The sequence below is a fragment of the Cyprinus carpio genome, chromosome B14 (genome assembly GCF_018340385.1).
Source record: "Cyprinus carpio isolate SPL01 chromosome B14, ASM1834038v1, whole genome shotgun sequence".
Lineage (NCBI taxonomy): Eukaryota > Metazoa > Chordata > Actinopteri > Cypriniformes > Cyprinidae > Cyprinus > Cyprinus carpio.
In genome coordinates this window covers 20,384,526-20,400,100 of record NC_056610.1, presented here as the reverse complement: position 1 = coordinate 20,400,100, position 15,575 = coordinate 20,384,526, and the positions used below count along the sequence as shown (strand labels likewise).

The 15,575-nt window shown below is 38.2% G+C and overlaps 1 protein-coding gene across 2 annotated transcripts in view; it reads right to left on the bottom strand.

The window, feature by feature from the left end:
* gpc3 (glypican 3) overlaps positions 1 to 15,575 on the bottom strand; it is a 128,000-nt gene that overhangs the window by 12,773 nt on the left and 99,652 nt on the right. For both annotated transcript variants that reach the window (XM_042738499.1, XM_042738500.1), the window contains one exon: positions 5,199 to 5,403. In XM_042738499.1, the coding sequence (XP_042594433.1) occupies positions 5,199 to 5,403 (205 nt within the window). The remainder of the gene's footprint in view (positions 1 to 5,198; positions 5,404 to 15,575) is intronic.

Below are 15,575 nucleotides of genomic sequence, written 5' to 3'. Positions count from 1 at the left end.
GGCTCCTCCTTGATAAAGTGAGAAGGGAACCAAGGAGCGCAGAGAGGGTGGGAAATGTCAGGAAAGCAGCTAAGCACTTGCATCAGATAGGCTGAATGAGATACTTTGTTTGGAGACACAAAATGGGGTGATCGTTCAGGGTCTGGATGGAGAAAAAGATGAGAAAGTGTGATAGAAAGGGGCGGAAGCTCATAAAGAAAGAAAGGCAGTGATGATAGCTGGGCACGAGGTTTATGGTTTGGCGTGCTGTCCTAACTAAAAGTGATGAGACTGAGAGAGCAGGTTTATGTCTGGTATCTCTCTCAAACACTCACCGCTATGCACGGCAGTTTTCAATTCCACTCATCGAATACAATTTTATCAAATAAATATGAAATACATTCCTTTTATTTGATTGGCCAAGCACCAATTCAAGAGTGCTGATATTACTTTTAATGGTTTTTAACAATTTACAATAAGGTTCATCTGGTTAACATTAAAGCATATTTATTATCATGAATGAATTAAATTCTCAACTTTTTTTTTTATAATATCTATCTAGCTATCCATCTATTCAGTATATATATATATATATATATATATATATATATATATATATATATATATATATATATATATATATAATTAAATGATATATAATTACAATCTTATTGTTTTTATTACATCAATTTGAAAGATAATTACTTTATAATTTATTTTAATAATTGATTAACCTAGCTTAATGTTAATTTATAAATATACTATTGATATGTTGTTTATTATATTTCGTATTCATTCACAATACATTAATGTGAAAATATAATACATTATTATAATTATATCCAGCTTTAAAGGGTTAAACATGTTCTAGTATGTATGTAGAAATAAACATCAACCGAGATTAATAAAATGCTATAAAAAGGTCACAGTTTATTGTTAGTTTATAATACCAACTGTATGAACTAATGTTAACAAACCGCACCATATTGTGAAGTATCGAGCCGTTTCACTTTGTATCACTCTAACTGTTTGTGTTCGTGGCATTTCAGTCTCTGTGTTGTTCTTTGAAAACACTTGACTCCGCTTTCTCTTTTTTTGCAACTATTTATGTTGGCACCGAAAAAATAAACTTAATAACTAGCCAGTTATTCATTATTAATGTCTTGTTTATAGAACTGCTGTATAAAATATATATCACACTTGGAACAAGTCTGTTGTACAAAGGCGAAAATCAGTCAATTGCACACAAAGAAATAAACAGAACTTTTTAAAAACATATGTTTAAAATCATGCACACTAACATGAAACCACTTTGAGATCACATGACTGGCCAAACAACCAGGCACTGACCGCGGAGGAAAGGATGGATTCAGATTTTCTTATACACTTATTGAGATGTATACACTTATTTTACAAACAGTTTAAGCCATACTGACATCAATAGTTCAATTTTAAACAACTAAAGTATCTCATACGAACCCTTTCTCATGAAGCATTATTAAATATGTGATAACAGAATGTTTGATTAATGCTGGACTGCACCGCCGCTCACATACTCTTGTCCTAAGCGGGCGGCTGACATTAAAGTGAGTGTGGTGAGGCAGATGACACGACCTCAGCGCCGGCTGTGTGTATCTCGGGGTGTGTGCACAGGACACACACACAGCCCGTGTCCAGGAATAGCTCTGCTGGCCTGGAATGCGTGGGTTGGTATGTGGGTTGGGGGCAGTCCTGGGGGGCAAGGAGGCCTGGAATCTCTTCCCAGAGTGAATGATGATTTATCAATCAATCCGGATCATTCAGAACATCCACAAAATTACTGTCCAGCTGACAGCTTTGATATATGGAGGGGTCTGGGCCCGAGGTGCGGCCTGTCTGCACCTAGTTGTTGTTCTGTCCGTCACGCTCCCCAGGTCCCTGCGCAGCGCCGAAGCTGCGTCTCTTTTGAGAAACCAGATCTACATCGTCCATCTCAGCACACCAGGCACAGACAGGACTTCCATTAGTAAACCTGCCTATGGATGACCTTCAGCATTCTGGCTTCCTGACCCCTCCCTGAACGACCAAAATGGGATGAAAAGACAGCAGGGCTGAAGCGTGTTTTACTGGGTCATCTGCAGCTATCTGCTGTTATCTGTGTACCTGTTTCATCAGAGGCCTAAAGGTCTACACTGAAACAAACAGACGTATTTGAACAATACTTGAGCAAGAATATTGGTCAAATATTGAACAACATATAGGTATGACTGTAAACTGCATGGGTATGACGAAATGTAAAACTTTGAACATAATATTAGCCAAATAGGAGTTGTAAATGCATAAACAGCAGAACTGATCACTACTGTTTTTGAAAGTTAAAGGGATAGTTCACCAAAAATGAAAATTACCCCATGATTTACTCACCCGCAAGCCATCCTAGGTGTATATGACTTTCTTCTTTCAGACGAATACAATCTGAGTTATATTAAAAAAAATGTCCTGGCTCTTCCAAACTTTATAATGGCAGTGAATGGGTGTCTAGATTTTGAAACCCAAAAAAGTCCATCCATCTATCATAAAAAGTGCTCCAAATGGGGTGTTAAGCAAGGCCTTCTGAAGTGAACTGATGCATTTGTGTAAGAAAAATATCAATGGAATGCCACTTTCTCGGGAATGCGCGTATGTTAGCAGAAGCTATAGATTATGGTTTATAAAGTTTAAAATATAGATATTATTCTTACAAAAATGCATTGATTCACTTCAGAAGGCCTTTGTTAACCCCCACCGAGCCATGTGGAGAACTTTTTATGATGGGTGGATGCACTTTAATTTGCTTCAAAATCTCGACTATCATTCACAGTCATTCTAAAGCCTGGAAAAGTTTTTCATTTAACTCCGATTGTATTCGTCTGAAAAAGAAAGTCATAACAACTATGATGGCTTGAGGGTGAGTAAATCATGGGATAATTTTCATTTTTGGGTGATCTATCCCTTTAATCACCCTTGTTATAGTAAACAGCTTCCTCTAATATTTAAACATGACTTGAAATGTCTTTAAAAATGTAGCACTCATGCCTTTATGCTGAAAAAGCAGCAAGAAAAGTTATTTAGTTTAATTTTTTTTTATGTTAAAGATTTCTTTTTTTTACTATATTTTTGCTTTATTTTTTTTTATATTTTGGTTTTTTGCTTAACAAAGGTAGTTGTAAAGTTTAGGTATGGGGTCGGATTAAGGGATCCAAAATATGGTCATGCAGAATAAGGCATTAATATTTAGTTTACAAATACTAGTAAAAAGCCAGTATGCTTGTAATATGCATGCTAATAAGCAACTAGTTAATAGCGAGAATAGGTCCTTAAAATAAAGTGTTACCGTTTTTTTCTGATTATAATAGAAAGCAGAGCAGTTTAACACAAAAACGTTCTGCATGAACCAATCTTAAATGTGTCAATTTTACCATTGTATGCAATTTGTGTGGCCTCAGTTCAATCATTTAAATAGGAAAACACAACACCCAGGCATTTTGCATGAGGACGAAAGATTTCTCCAAGCAGATTTCGCAACAGGTTCAGGTTTATCACTAAACATTGCCAAGCTAACCAAAGGTGTGCTTTTTTAATTGGATGTGATTTTTGAGATTTGCTTTGTTACTTTTTGCCTGCATAATGTTGCTAAAATGTATCTAATTAACACACAGAATCAACATAGGACTAAAAATACTGTAGTAGCATTAGCCATATTAGCAGATTAACTTAACAAACCTCATAGTTTGCACAGCCTTTGACATCAACAATAAGAGATATCAGAAGTGATTTCTCCTCCCTTCTAAGTGTCTTAACCTGAATGATTTATTGTATGGTTGTTTTTTATTATTAGAATTTAGCATTGTTTTCCCCTGCTGTCCACAACACTATCAGAACAATCCTGTGATTCATTCTTCGGTCGCGACCCACCGACCTAACATACAAACAAAAAACAAAAAAAAAAAAAAAGAGATTGGGGGTTGAGTGGGGAATGGGGGCGGGATATAAAATTCCAAGACAGTAAAGATATATCGCCAACTGTTCATCCCAGCGCCCAAAACGCATTCTCTTCATTCTTAATAATTAAAGCAGTAAATCTTCTGCGAGAGGGAGGGAGGACGCACACACAAACACCGCCGGCTCAGAAGTTCAGAGAGCTTTCAGACCTCAGCGCTTGATGCTGGATGTTTTATCACGCTTCACTTCCTCTGTGTAAATTTGAGTGTTGATATGTGCATTATCCTGTCCTTCCACATGTGCTTTATAAGTGGGATTCTCAGTGTAACCCTGGGCCCCTTGCGGCGCTACCCTGAGAGCCCAAATCTCTGCCACAACAACATGACCAGGATGACAATTCCCTCTGTTGTGTTTGCTCAGCTGGTCCGGCTTTGTCAGTCAGTATCAAACTCCTTGTTCCTGCCCTTCTACTGTTATTCTTTGCCTCTGTTTAGTTTCTTTGAACTAACATGGTTTGTTGGTTCTTTTGTGCTTTGTTTTGCATCAAAGGGAACATCTCCCATGTACCCTGTTTGTTCCCTCGGACAATGATAGCGCTGTGAGGTCACTGATAATACATGGCTACCTGTAACCTGTGAAGTTGGGGCAACTTTAAAGGGTAAGTTCACCCTTCAAGTGTCATTAATTACTCACCCTCATGTTGTTTCAAACCCGTAAGACCTTATTTTTGATGAAATCCGCGAGCTTTCTGACCCTGCATAGACAGCAACACAACTGACATGTTCAAGGCCCAGAAAGGTAGTAAGTACATTGTTAAAATAGTCCATGTGACATCAGTGGTTTAACAGTAATTTTACGAAGCTATACGAGAATACTTTTTGTCCACAAAGAAAACAGCTTTATTCAACAATGTCTCCTCTTCCGCATCTGTGATGCACATTCACAAGAATACAACAGCACATGCATGGTGCTTCTGACATCACATGGACAATTTTAATGATGTCCTTACTACCTTTCTTGGGCTTGAACGTGATAGTTGCGTTGATGTCTATGGAGGGTCAGAAAGCTCTTGGATTTCATCAAAAATATCTTAATTTGTGTTCCAAAAAACAACATGAGGGTTAGTAATTAATGACAGAATTGTCATTTTTGGGTGATCTAAACATTTAACAAAGATTGGGCAATATTAACTAACAGTAGCACCAGTTAAAAACTCATTGACACTAAAAATGAGTTCCAATGGGCACTATATCACTGACCTGCAAAGATGCGCAGGCGTTTGCGTCTCGGAGGCGGCCCGAGTCCAGAAACACCAGTACACTCATCTTCATCATCACAGTCCCCGCTTTCTAGACCCTCCTCATCCTCATCTGCCTGGCCCTGTCCGGTTGGGTCTCTCCTCGCAGCGCCCCCTCCTGGTCGAGCCCTCCATCGCTTTTCAGGCAACGTCACCATCCGCAAAAGCTACAGAGAAAAGACTGTTAGCATTGAATGTGGTGGAAAAACAGAAAAAAACATTACACTTCTAATGAACAGATATGCTATAACCACTATTGGATGCTACTCTAGGACAGGGTTTTCCAAACTGGGGTGTGGAAATGTGTTACAAATTTGAAATATTAACTTGAAAACTCAAGGGACACTTCAAGTAAATATTTTTGGTCAAAGAGGTTCAGTTGAAAAAAGTTTTGGAATCCCTGCTCTAGAACATGTATCGTATAACAGTATGAGATTAGATTTATGGATTTGTGTTCAGATCACAATCACACTGTAGATGAACACTGTCAAACAAAGTCATGGTGAAATTAGTTTGCTAGTGCTAAAAGTAAAATATTTTTCCACAGTGATTTCAGCATACTGAGAAAAATGGCCAACACGATGGGTGGAAGCTAGTTAGATTTACTGGACAGACTCTGAGTAATATCTGAGAGATGACTGTGGAAGATAAAAAACTAAATATTGTCATTGCAGAACTATTAACAACAGAATTTGGTTTTGAATTTTATTTATAGTTGACATTCTATTCTTTTACAGTACAGCAAACTATTTTAAACAGCATTTCGTGAATTATTTTATAATTATTATGCATAACATGTGAGCTGATATGATTCTATATTAATTTTAAAAAATACAAGTTAAACTTATACTTTAAAAAATTCATTTGTCACTCTGCAGGACCATTTTAAAAAGTGAAAATTTGTTTTAAAAAATTCAAAAGAAAACACTTCTGAACAGATGAGGAACCTTCACTTTCAGTATTATTTGTAACATAAATTCTTGATGTTGATAAGTATGCATCCACCAATTATTCAGATTTAATTTAGGGTTAAACAGATCAGCTGCTTCCTGACAAAAATGAAATTTCATAAATTGCTCCATATGCATTATGTGTGGCATGTGGCATATGCGGTATGTATAAAACTTCCCATTGAGGAATGATTTTGAGTATGATAAGGCTAAATATATAAAGTTAAATGATCTCATCAAGCCATTCATTTTCAAAATACTTTTCCATGTCTTTCTTTTTAAACAGTACTGCATTGAAATAGAGTCAGGCATAAAAGGATAAACGTTAAATGAGTTGATTCCTACATCAACCGCTGTTGTGTTTTGCCAAACTATAATTGCCGAAAATTCCATCGCCCCCCTCTGTCTTCTGCTTTTCCTTTAATCTTTCTACTCTGTCTCCCTCTTTTATTGATTTCCTTCCGATGTGCGGACACAAGCATGTGCTTGTTGATGTTGTTTTTTTTTCATCGCTGTTGTTGTTTTTGTCTACAGGAGAAAATTGAGATCAGATGGGTCTGGCTATGGATGGCTTCACTCTGAAACAAATCATAGAGCAACAGCTTCTGACCAGCACACAGCTCTCTCTCTCTCTCTTTTTAAAAAATGGATAATTATTATATTATAACCCTCAGAAGATAAACAGGCCTTACTAAACATACAAACCCCTCCATCTGTGATTTAATGTCAGCACATTCTCAGGAGGTCGGCAGGGAAAGTCATACAACATGTTCCACCAGTTCTCCACACAGGCCTCTATTCAGGCCTGAAACATGGGAGGCACAGACCGCCTCTGTTTGAACAAGTCCGCAGGGCCGGTTATAGCAGTGACAGAGAAACTGATTCATTTATGCAGCTTGCCCACCGGCAATGACACGGAAAAGCGTAAAACGGACAAAACACGCCTGATAACGGTGTGAAAATAACCTCGGGATAGCGCCACCTAGTGAAACTACACTCCCTCAATGACTTGTGCTGTTCATGAAACTGAAATAACAACAAACGCGCCTGTTTTCCTTGTGCGAGGAATGGGCCTTTAATGCACTCAGCTCTCTAGTTTCAACAGCATGTTTTTGGAGAGCTGCATGAGTCTAAGCACTAAGCACATTTACTGAGGGCTCGGAATTCATTCCTGAAGACTGTTGCCCAGGAACGACGTGAGACGGGCCGTCCCCACAAACCATTTAAACTCTGAAAGCAAACAGTCGTAAAGAGAAAAAGAGAGAGAGAAATGCGGTCGAGGGTATTTTAAAACAAACTCTAAAAAAGGTAGAGGGAGAAAAGAAAAGAGAAAAGCTTAAGGACAACTGTTTGGCTGCCTGTTTGGCACTGGGTGTATGGAGAGTAGGCCGAATGGATGGAGCACAGCCACAGCCCCACACCCCCCCCCCCCACACACACACATGTGCCGTGGCCAGCTGAGGTAGCACAGGATGCTTTGGTTTGGCTGGTTAGAGTACACTTCTGGTGCCACTGTGTTACAGTGAAGGAAAAGGGGAGCTTATTCATGCTTTAAGGCAATAAACTCACACTGCATGCAAAGGCAGTATGCATTTATTTTGTTTACCATGTTAACAAGTTTCAGCATTCACACTGTACTCAAAGCTGTGAAACAGAAGAGCATGTGCGACGACAAGTATTTTGGAGTCTATTTTTGTCACACATTGTGTGCTGAATTCAGCAGGAACACTATGAAAATGCACTATAAACCTATTTAACAACTCAGTGTTTTGCAATATAGGCTTTTATGAAGCTATATAAAATAATGGAGTGAATTACTCACCCATTGTTTGAAAAAAGACATATGTTACACAGTGACAGGCGCACAAACACTGTCTATTCAGCAAGCCAGACAACTTTAGCAGTATGTAATCTATGCTCTAAACATTGGGTTTGATTCCTTGGTAAATGTGGCCCACCTCCTTACGTAAATGAGATTTTATTAAGAGCAAAAGAAGTCTCTTATGCTCACAAAGACTATTTATTTGATCAAAAATACAGTAACAGTGTGAAATACTATTACAGTTTAGAATAACTGCTTTCTGTTTGAATATAATTAAAAATATAAGTAAAATGTAATATTCCTGTGATGCAAAGCTGAATTTTCAGCATCATTACTGCAGTCTTCAGTGTCACATGATCTTTCAGAAATCATTCTAATATACTGATTTGCAGCTCAAGAAACATTTCCTATTTTTATCAATGTTGAAAACAGTTAGGCTACCTAATATTTGTTAAATACTTTTGTGAAACTGTGATATATTTTTGCCAGGATTTTTATAAATAAAAGAAAAACAAAACTGCATTATTTGAATATTTGAAAATTAAATTAAAAAGTATATAAATTAAAAGTATTGTCTTTCTTTCTTTCAAAAAAATAAAAAAAAATAAATAAATAAAAAATCTTTCCAAACTTTTGAAAGGTAGTGTTTTTTCAATATATATCTATAATGAAATAATTAAAAGTATGCCTTTGCTCATCAAATGTAGAATTTATGTGACCCTTGACAACAAAACCAGTCATAAGTGTCATTTTTTTGGAATTGAGATTTATGCATCACCTGAAAGTTGAATAAATAAGCTTTCCATTGATGTATGATTTGTTAGGACAATATAGGACAACATTTGGCCAAGATACAACTTTTTGAAAATCTGGAATCTGAGGGTGCAAAAATATCTAAATGTTGAGAAAATCGCCTTTGAAATTGTCCAAATGAAGTTCTTAGCATTGCATATTACTAATCAAAAATTAAGTTATGATATATTTATGGTAGGAAATTTACAAAATATCTTCATGGAACATGATCTTTACTTAGTATCCTAATCATTTTTGGCATAAAAGAAAAATTGATCATTTTGACCCATACAATGTATTGTTGGTTCTTACTACAAATATACCTAGGCCACTTATGTCTGGTTTTGTGCTCCAGGGTCAAATATAGACATTTGCATAACGTACAGTGCATCTTTCAGCTGACCTTATAAAACCTTGTGCCCTATCAAACCAACATGTAATAACTGTGGTAACAATTCCCAATGGCCAACTCATGATAAACACTGATAAATATTTTTAGTTACTCAATATATTAACCCGGATATCACTTTCATTTTTTTTAGATCAATACTGTCAGTGTGAGAACACAATGCTATGTATCCGATGCAGTAAAGCTACTGCTGTAAAACAAGCCTGGCGTGTACTGGAGAGCCTCAAGGAAGCACAGAGAACACAAATAAAACAAAATATGCTTGATAAATCAAGAACAAGCCTCATACTGGAGGACTCCCCTCCTCCTCTTTCTCGCTGCGGTCCAGAGGCTTCGGGAACACAGAGCTCATGGAATGCAGTGGAGCTCAATGCAAAAAATGCAATTAGTGTCTGTTCAGCCATGCGATCCCTTCTTTCCCTCACTGCACAGAACGCAAAGGAAAACTCAGCTCACAAACTCACAAAAGGCCAACACATGGCAAAGTGCTCAGCGGTGAGAGAGACGCAGCGACCACAGGCCTGTCGCTAAGCCCCACGCCAGGCCTGAACTCTGCTTAGGGTCAGCGCTCAGAGCAATATAGTAATGCCACATGGCAGTTTACTGTTTAATCAAGCAGACAAGCAATGGAGCGTATAAGAGGAGAAAACTCACAGACGGGTTTCTGGAAATTATAAGACCATGACTAAACAATGATTAGCCCAGCGCAGATTTCATCCAGAAAACCTGCTGCAGCGATGATATGGTCTTGTGGGTGAGTGTTGCTTTGGGGTTGCTAAGATTCTGTAAATAAAAATATATCATGTTTTTCTACATTCCCTTGCAACCCCTTGAAAACCCCTGATTTGAGATATTCATGTTTTTGTAGCATAAACATGAAGAGTGTGTAATACAGTGAAGTTTAAACTTAAAGTTAGGGGTTTGTTTCAATCTTTAAACTGATTTTTGAACAATTGTAAGTTATTCTTGTATTAAAAAGCACCTCAAATATGCCTAGATTACCTCAATTTTATGAAAGCCTGTTTCCACCACAAAGTAGAAAATGCGACTTTTTAATCTCACAATACAGGGTCTGACTTTTGTCAGAATTGCGAGATATAAACTCAAAACTGCATTATATGAACTCAGAATTGTGAGATTCAAACTTACAATCGTTAGACAAAAATGTCAGGATCGTAAGATAAAAGGTTGCAATTACCTTTTTTTTTGATTCCATGATGGAAACACAAAAACAGAATTGCCAGATGTAAACTCAGAATTGTGTGATATAAGCTCATAAGTGCAAGAAAAAAAATCACAATTACTTTTTTAAATGTATTTACTCTTTATCGGAAATGTGGCTTCCATTCCATCCCTCTCCATTTCCTATCTAAAACAGGTTTTGCAGCAATTGCTTAGTCAGTAGAATAAATCTCCAACACTGACAAAAAACAAATCCACCTACTGTGGAGAAAACATGAGAGGACAAGACTTTTTCTTCTGGTAACCACAACACACGCTGTGGGGCGGCAGTGAGCAGCTGAGGGTTGTGTATGGCCAGGGTATAAAGACCCCAGAGGGGACGGAGATAAAGCCTGTGGTTTGGCCCTCGTGCTGTAGAACAATATCCAGCGTGTCACCGCTCTGAAGTGAAACCCAAACAGGGTCAGTACAGGGACATGGCTTCCCTTTACAGCAGCCTACATGTTTATGTGTTTGTGAGAGAGAGAAAATGAGAAAACTAGATGAAATGTAGCGAAGACCTTTTTCCATCCTACCTCTGATTAGCATCATACCGTGTATTGTGCCTGTTCAAGAGGAAAAACGAGCATGTCTGGACTTGTGCTGTAGCTTGTGGTCTGTTCATATGGTGCTCTGCATGCTGCTGTACTATATATGAAACAGCTACACTTACATGCACTACAGTTCAGATGTTTGCGGTAAGATTTTTTCTTGAGAGAGAGAGAGAAATTCCTTTTATTCAGCAAGGATGCATTAAACTGATCAAAAGTGACAGTAAAGACTATTATAATGTTACGAAAAATGTGTGTTACAAAAGAATGCTGGTCTTTTGAATTTTCTATTCATCAAAGAATCTGGGAAGAAAATCTATCACAGTTTCCACAAAAATATTAAGCAGCACAGCTGTTTTCAACATCGACAATACTGTTTCTCGAGCAGCAAATCATCATATAAGAATGATTTCTGAAGGATCATGTGACACTGAAGACTGGAGTAATTTAGCTTTGCATCACAAGAATAAATTATATTTTAAAATATATTCAAATGCAGATCAGTTATTTGAAATTGTAATATATTTCACAATATGACTATTTTTACTGTCTTTTTTTGCTTAAATACCTGCAGCCTTGGTAAGCATACATTTCAAAAACATTAAAAAATTGTACTGATCCCAAACTTAATGTACAGCACTGCTGTGCTTTAAACTGGAGCACTACGAACACTCTCAAATGCTCGCAGCGCACATCGTTCTTTAGAAAAGAATCTGAATAATCAAATAAGCCTGGTGCTTAACCTCAGTGTAATTTCGTTTGAATTGTAATTTCCTGCATTCTTAAAATGATTACATTATGACCTCTGCCCTACATACAGCGCTTTTGAATTTCCTCATTTATGTGAAACCATCCAAAGGTCACACACACAAAAACAGCCACAAGAGTGTGTGAGGACCTTACAACCACTTTAGTTGTTGTGGTTCATACTTGAGGAAAGAAGGGATAAAACCGGTACATTTTCACTGTGTGAGTCATGGAAACTTCAATACAAACCCGCATGCGCACACATTTCATGCATTACTCAACATTTATTGAATTTGAGGTGATAAAGAGGGGGGTTTAGTGGAACTTTATTCCCTTTCTCTGTCCCGGCATCCCCTCTCTCTGTCTGAAGCAGAGGTACTCACGCAAGACACAGTACGTCTGAGACAGATGAAAGAGACAGATCCATTTCCTAGAACTAATACCTGTTGGGACAGGAGCACAAAGAGCAGGCCTCCTCTAGCGGCCTGGGTGTGGGCTTCTCCAAAGATGATTTATGAGTGTTTTACCACATTTGTCTGAATCAGTTCCTTTACAATCTAAACAAGTCTCTGTACTAGCTTCCCCAATGCTGAAACAAAGCCATTTATCAAAGAAAGCAAAACAAATGACAGATTTGTGTGCCTCTGAACAAAGATATCTGTTGAAGAATTGATCATTTGAAGAAAAGAAGGGAGGCAAAGCTACACAGATTCAGAAAGGTGGGCTTCATTGTTGTTTATGTTTGTAAAGAGCTGTGATGAAATGAAATGTATATATGATTTATCCCACATTGTTTATATATATAAAAAAAACTGAAGTCAACGAAAGAGAAAAGAATTCACAGTTCTTTTATCTAGTGGTGTTAATGTTGGTATGTTTGCAGTAAATGCAGGCGATTGTTTGAGAGAGCAGTGGGAGCTAAAAGAGTTTCTGATATGAGGGCTGCTGGCTAAATCTAATTAGTGTCTGAGGACAGGCTTTGCTTGTCTTCTGCTCCAGGGCTTGACATGTTATCGCCATCGTTCCCAGAGTCATGTGGTCTGAATGCAGTGCATCTGATATAACCATCTGATTCCCAGCTCAGCATTCTCTCATGGACACGTGTGCTTTAAAGCACTGGTTCTCAACTAGGGAGCTCATTTCCTTTTTAGCACTTGTTCACGTGTACGTTTGCTCAGTAGTTCTCGATATGGACTTGGGATGATTTGAAAAATTAAATTTCTTTAATTATTTAAATTTTTATAAAAAAATGTGTGTAATATATATAAAGAAGATATTTTGAAGAATCTGCTTGTTGCTCTTTTCCTATACAACATGCAAGAATGCTAAATGTAGTCCATATGATTCATGTGCTACATATATATGCATTAGAGCCACACAATATGATTGTGTGAGAATTAAACTGACATTTAAGTGCTTATTTCAAAGGGGTCCTATTATGCTGTTTTACAGCAAGTTTTTATGTTTTTACCATTGCCTGGGGAAAAACACTGTAGATACAGGCTCAAAATCAACACATTTAGTGTAATTTAAACCCGGATGATTGTAACCATTCATTACAGCTACGTGTCTCTCCACAGTCTGGCATGATCAACGGCTCGAATAGTTCCTGTATCAAATGAGAGCCTGCCTTCTGAAATACGAAATGTGCTGTGATTGGTTAGCTGATTGGTTAGACTGATTTAGCCCAAATTATGCATGTATTGATTTAGCCCAATAATGACATGAAAATAAAAAAAATTAGCCCAAATTATGCATGTATGATTTTAGACAGCTTCAGTTATCTAGCCAAAAGAAGTGTGTGATTTTCTCTTTTTCTTGTCAATATTGCTATTTTTTTTTTTTTTAACTCCTCCCTATTTCCAAAAAGCACTCTGTATTATTAATTTCATATGTACAGTATTAGGCCCCATGTTATCTAAAATCCTCTTGTGTTTTGCACAATTCCTCAAGCTCCCGATCTATAACCTCACCTCTTTGTCACATTTATTCAGACGGATGTAAGAGTATAATATGATCTATACAAGCAGCTTGAAAAGAGCCATACATGCAGTCTAGAAATGTGTGTGTTTTTACAGAAACGTCCCAGGTCTCGCTGAAGGCTTATCTTAAGCACTGACACTGAGCAGTGTGCCACATGTGTGAGCACTGCCTCCTTCCTCTTCTGTCTTTCTTGCATAATCCAACTGCTACATTGTAGAGACATTGATTTGCGCTGTGAGGCCCCTGTAACAAAAGGAAAGAGAGACAGAGGAGACCCTATGATGACCCTGCACGGAGAGGAAACAGGAAGTGAGACCTCTGACCCGCTGAGAGGCTCCTGTTGTGTTTTCCAGTGAGGGCCGCTGATGGAGCACCGTGTTTCTCTGAGGTTCCTCTCTCGGTTCATGCTGGGAGATACGGACGAGTCATGAGAAACAGCACATAGAGGCAAATCTCACAGAGAGCCCAGGGGAGGCTTGGGTTACACTACAGCCTGAGAAACAACACGACCATAACCCTTCCACCTGTAAGCCTCTCTCCCTCCAACACAATCACATCTCAATGGATTCAGTCTACAGTGCTCATAAGGCAACAAGAATCATGTTTGTCAGGAGCCCTGACCCCCAGATGTGAGGCACGGCTCCTGGTGGGGTGACCAGGGTTACTTTCCTAAACCAAAACTACTCATTTAAAAACCAAGCTTTAAAAAAGTACACTAAATGACAAAAATGACATAAAACTACTTACTTAAAACATTCAATATACCCATCCATTTAAATGAAACAAATTTTAAAACAATATCAAGAAATCCAAAACTACAACAATCTTGTTTTTTTAATTAAATTAAATAAGTTTAATTTCCTGAAGAGTTTGTTTGAGCAGTACAACATTACATCTTCTGGCTCAACCAATGGCACGAGACTCTCTGTTTAACTGCACAGCTGTAGATGAGGTGATACAGGTGTTTGGGAACACTTCAGCCAATACATGCACTTTTGTTTATTTTGCATCCCTGTACCGATTTCTGGTCGGTCAGTGGCTCAGGAAGTGCCCTCTGTAACATTTCCATGTCACAGGAAGTCTTTCCAGCAGATCAGGATAACAAATATGTCCTGTTAGTAAACAGGTTTGTCGGTGACCATGTAAGGTGTTTCCTTCAGCACAGATGAGCTCTGGTTATAGGGTAGCTGTTGGCTGGCTGTGGGGTAATTGTAGCCAGTGGGGTGGCTGAAGTGGGTGGGGGTAGATTGGTGGCAGTAGGGGGCACAAAACTTCTGGCCTGCAGGATGAGGGGGCTTTGCTGTGAGCACTGCTGGGAGGAGGGTCTGGGGGCTTCAGCCTCATTAGCAGCTAACTAATTGGAAGGAAAAGACCTCTCATGTGCTCCGTCTGACCTCCTAGACAGCAGGGGAGAGAGGAACAGATAGATGAAAAAGAGAGGGGGATGGAGGAGAAGGAGGGAATGTGAGAACCTACTATAGAGGGAACGGCAGTGGAGAGATGTAAGAAAGTGCCCAGAGGATGCCCGTTTCATAGCTCAGGAGACTTTATGGGGTTTCATTTAACTATCAATTTTGTCTCAGATGTTTCTTTTAAAACTCCTTAGTGGAAATAAAAATAGACATCAATGAGACAATCAGAAACTACTTTGAAATTAGTTTTCAAACTACCCTTTTGAAAAGTAGTTTAACTTTAACCACACTACATGCCACTAATAAAAAGTGAGTAACTACAGTTAACTACGCTTTTAAGGCAGCAAAATCTCTAAAATGAACCAAACTGTCTCACAAGTTAGAGCTGACTGTACTTTACAGAACTTTGGCCTCTCTATCGCCATCTGTGGTTGAGACATGAAATTGCATGA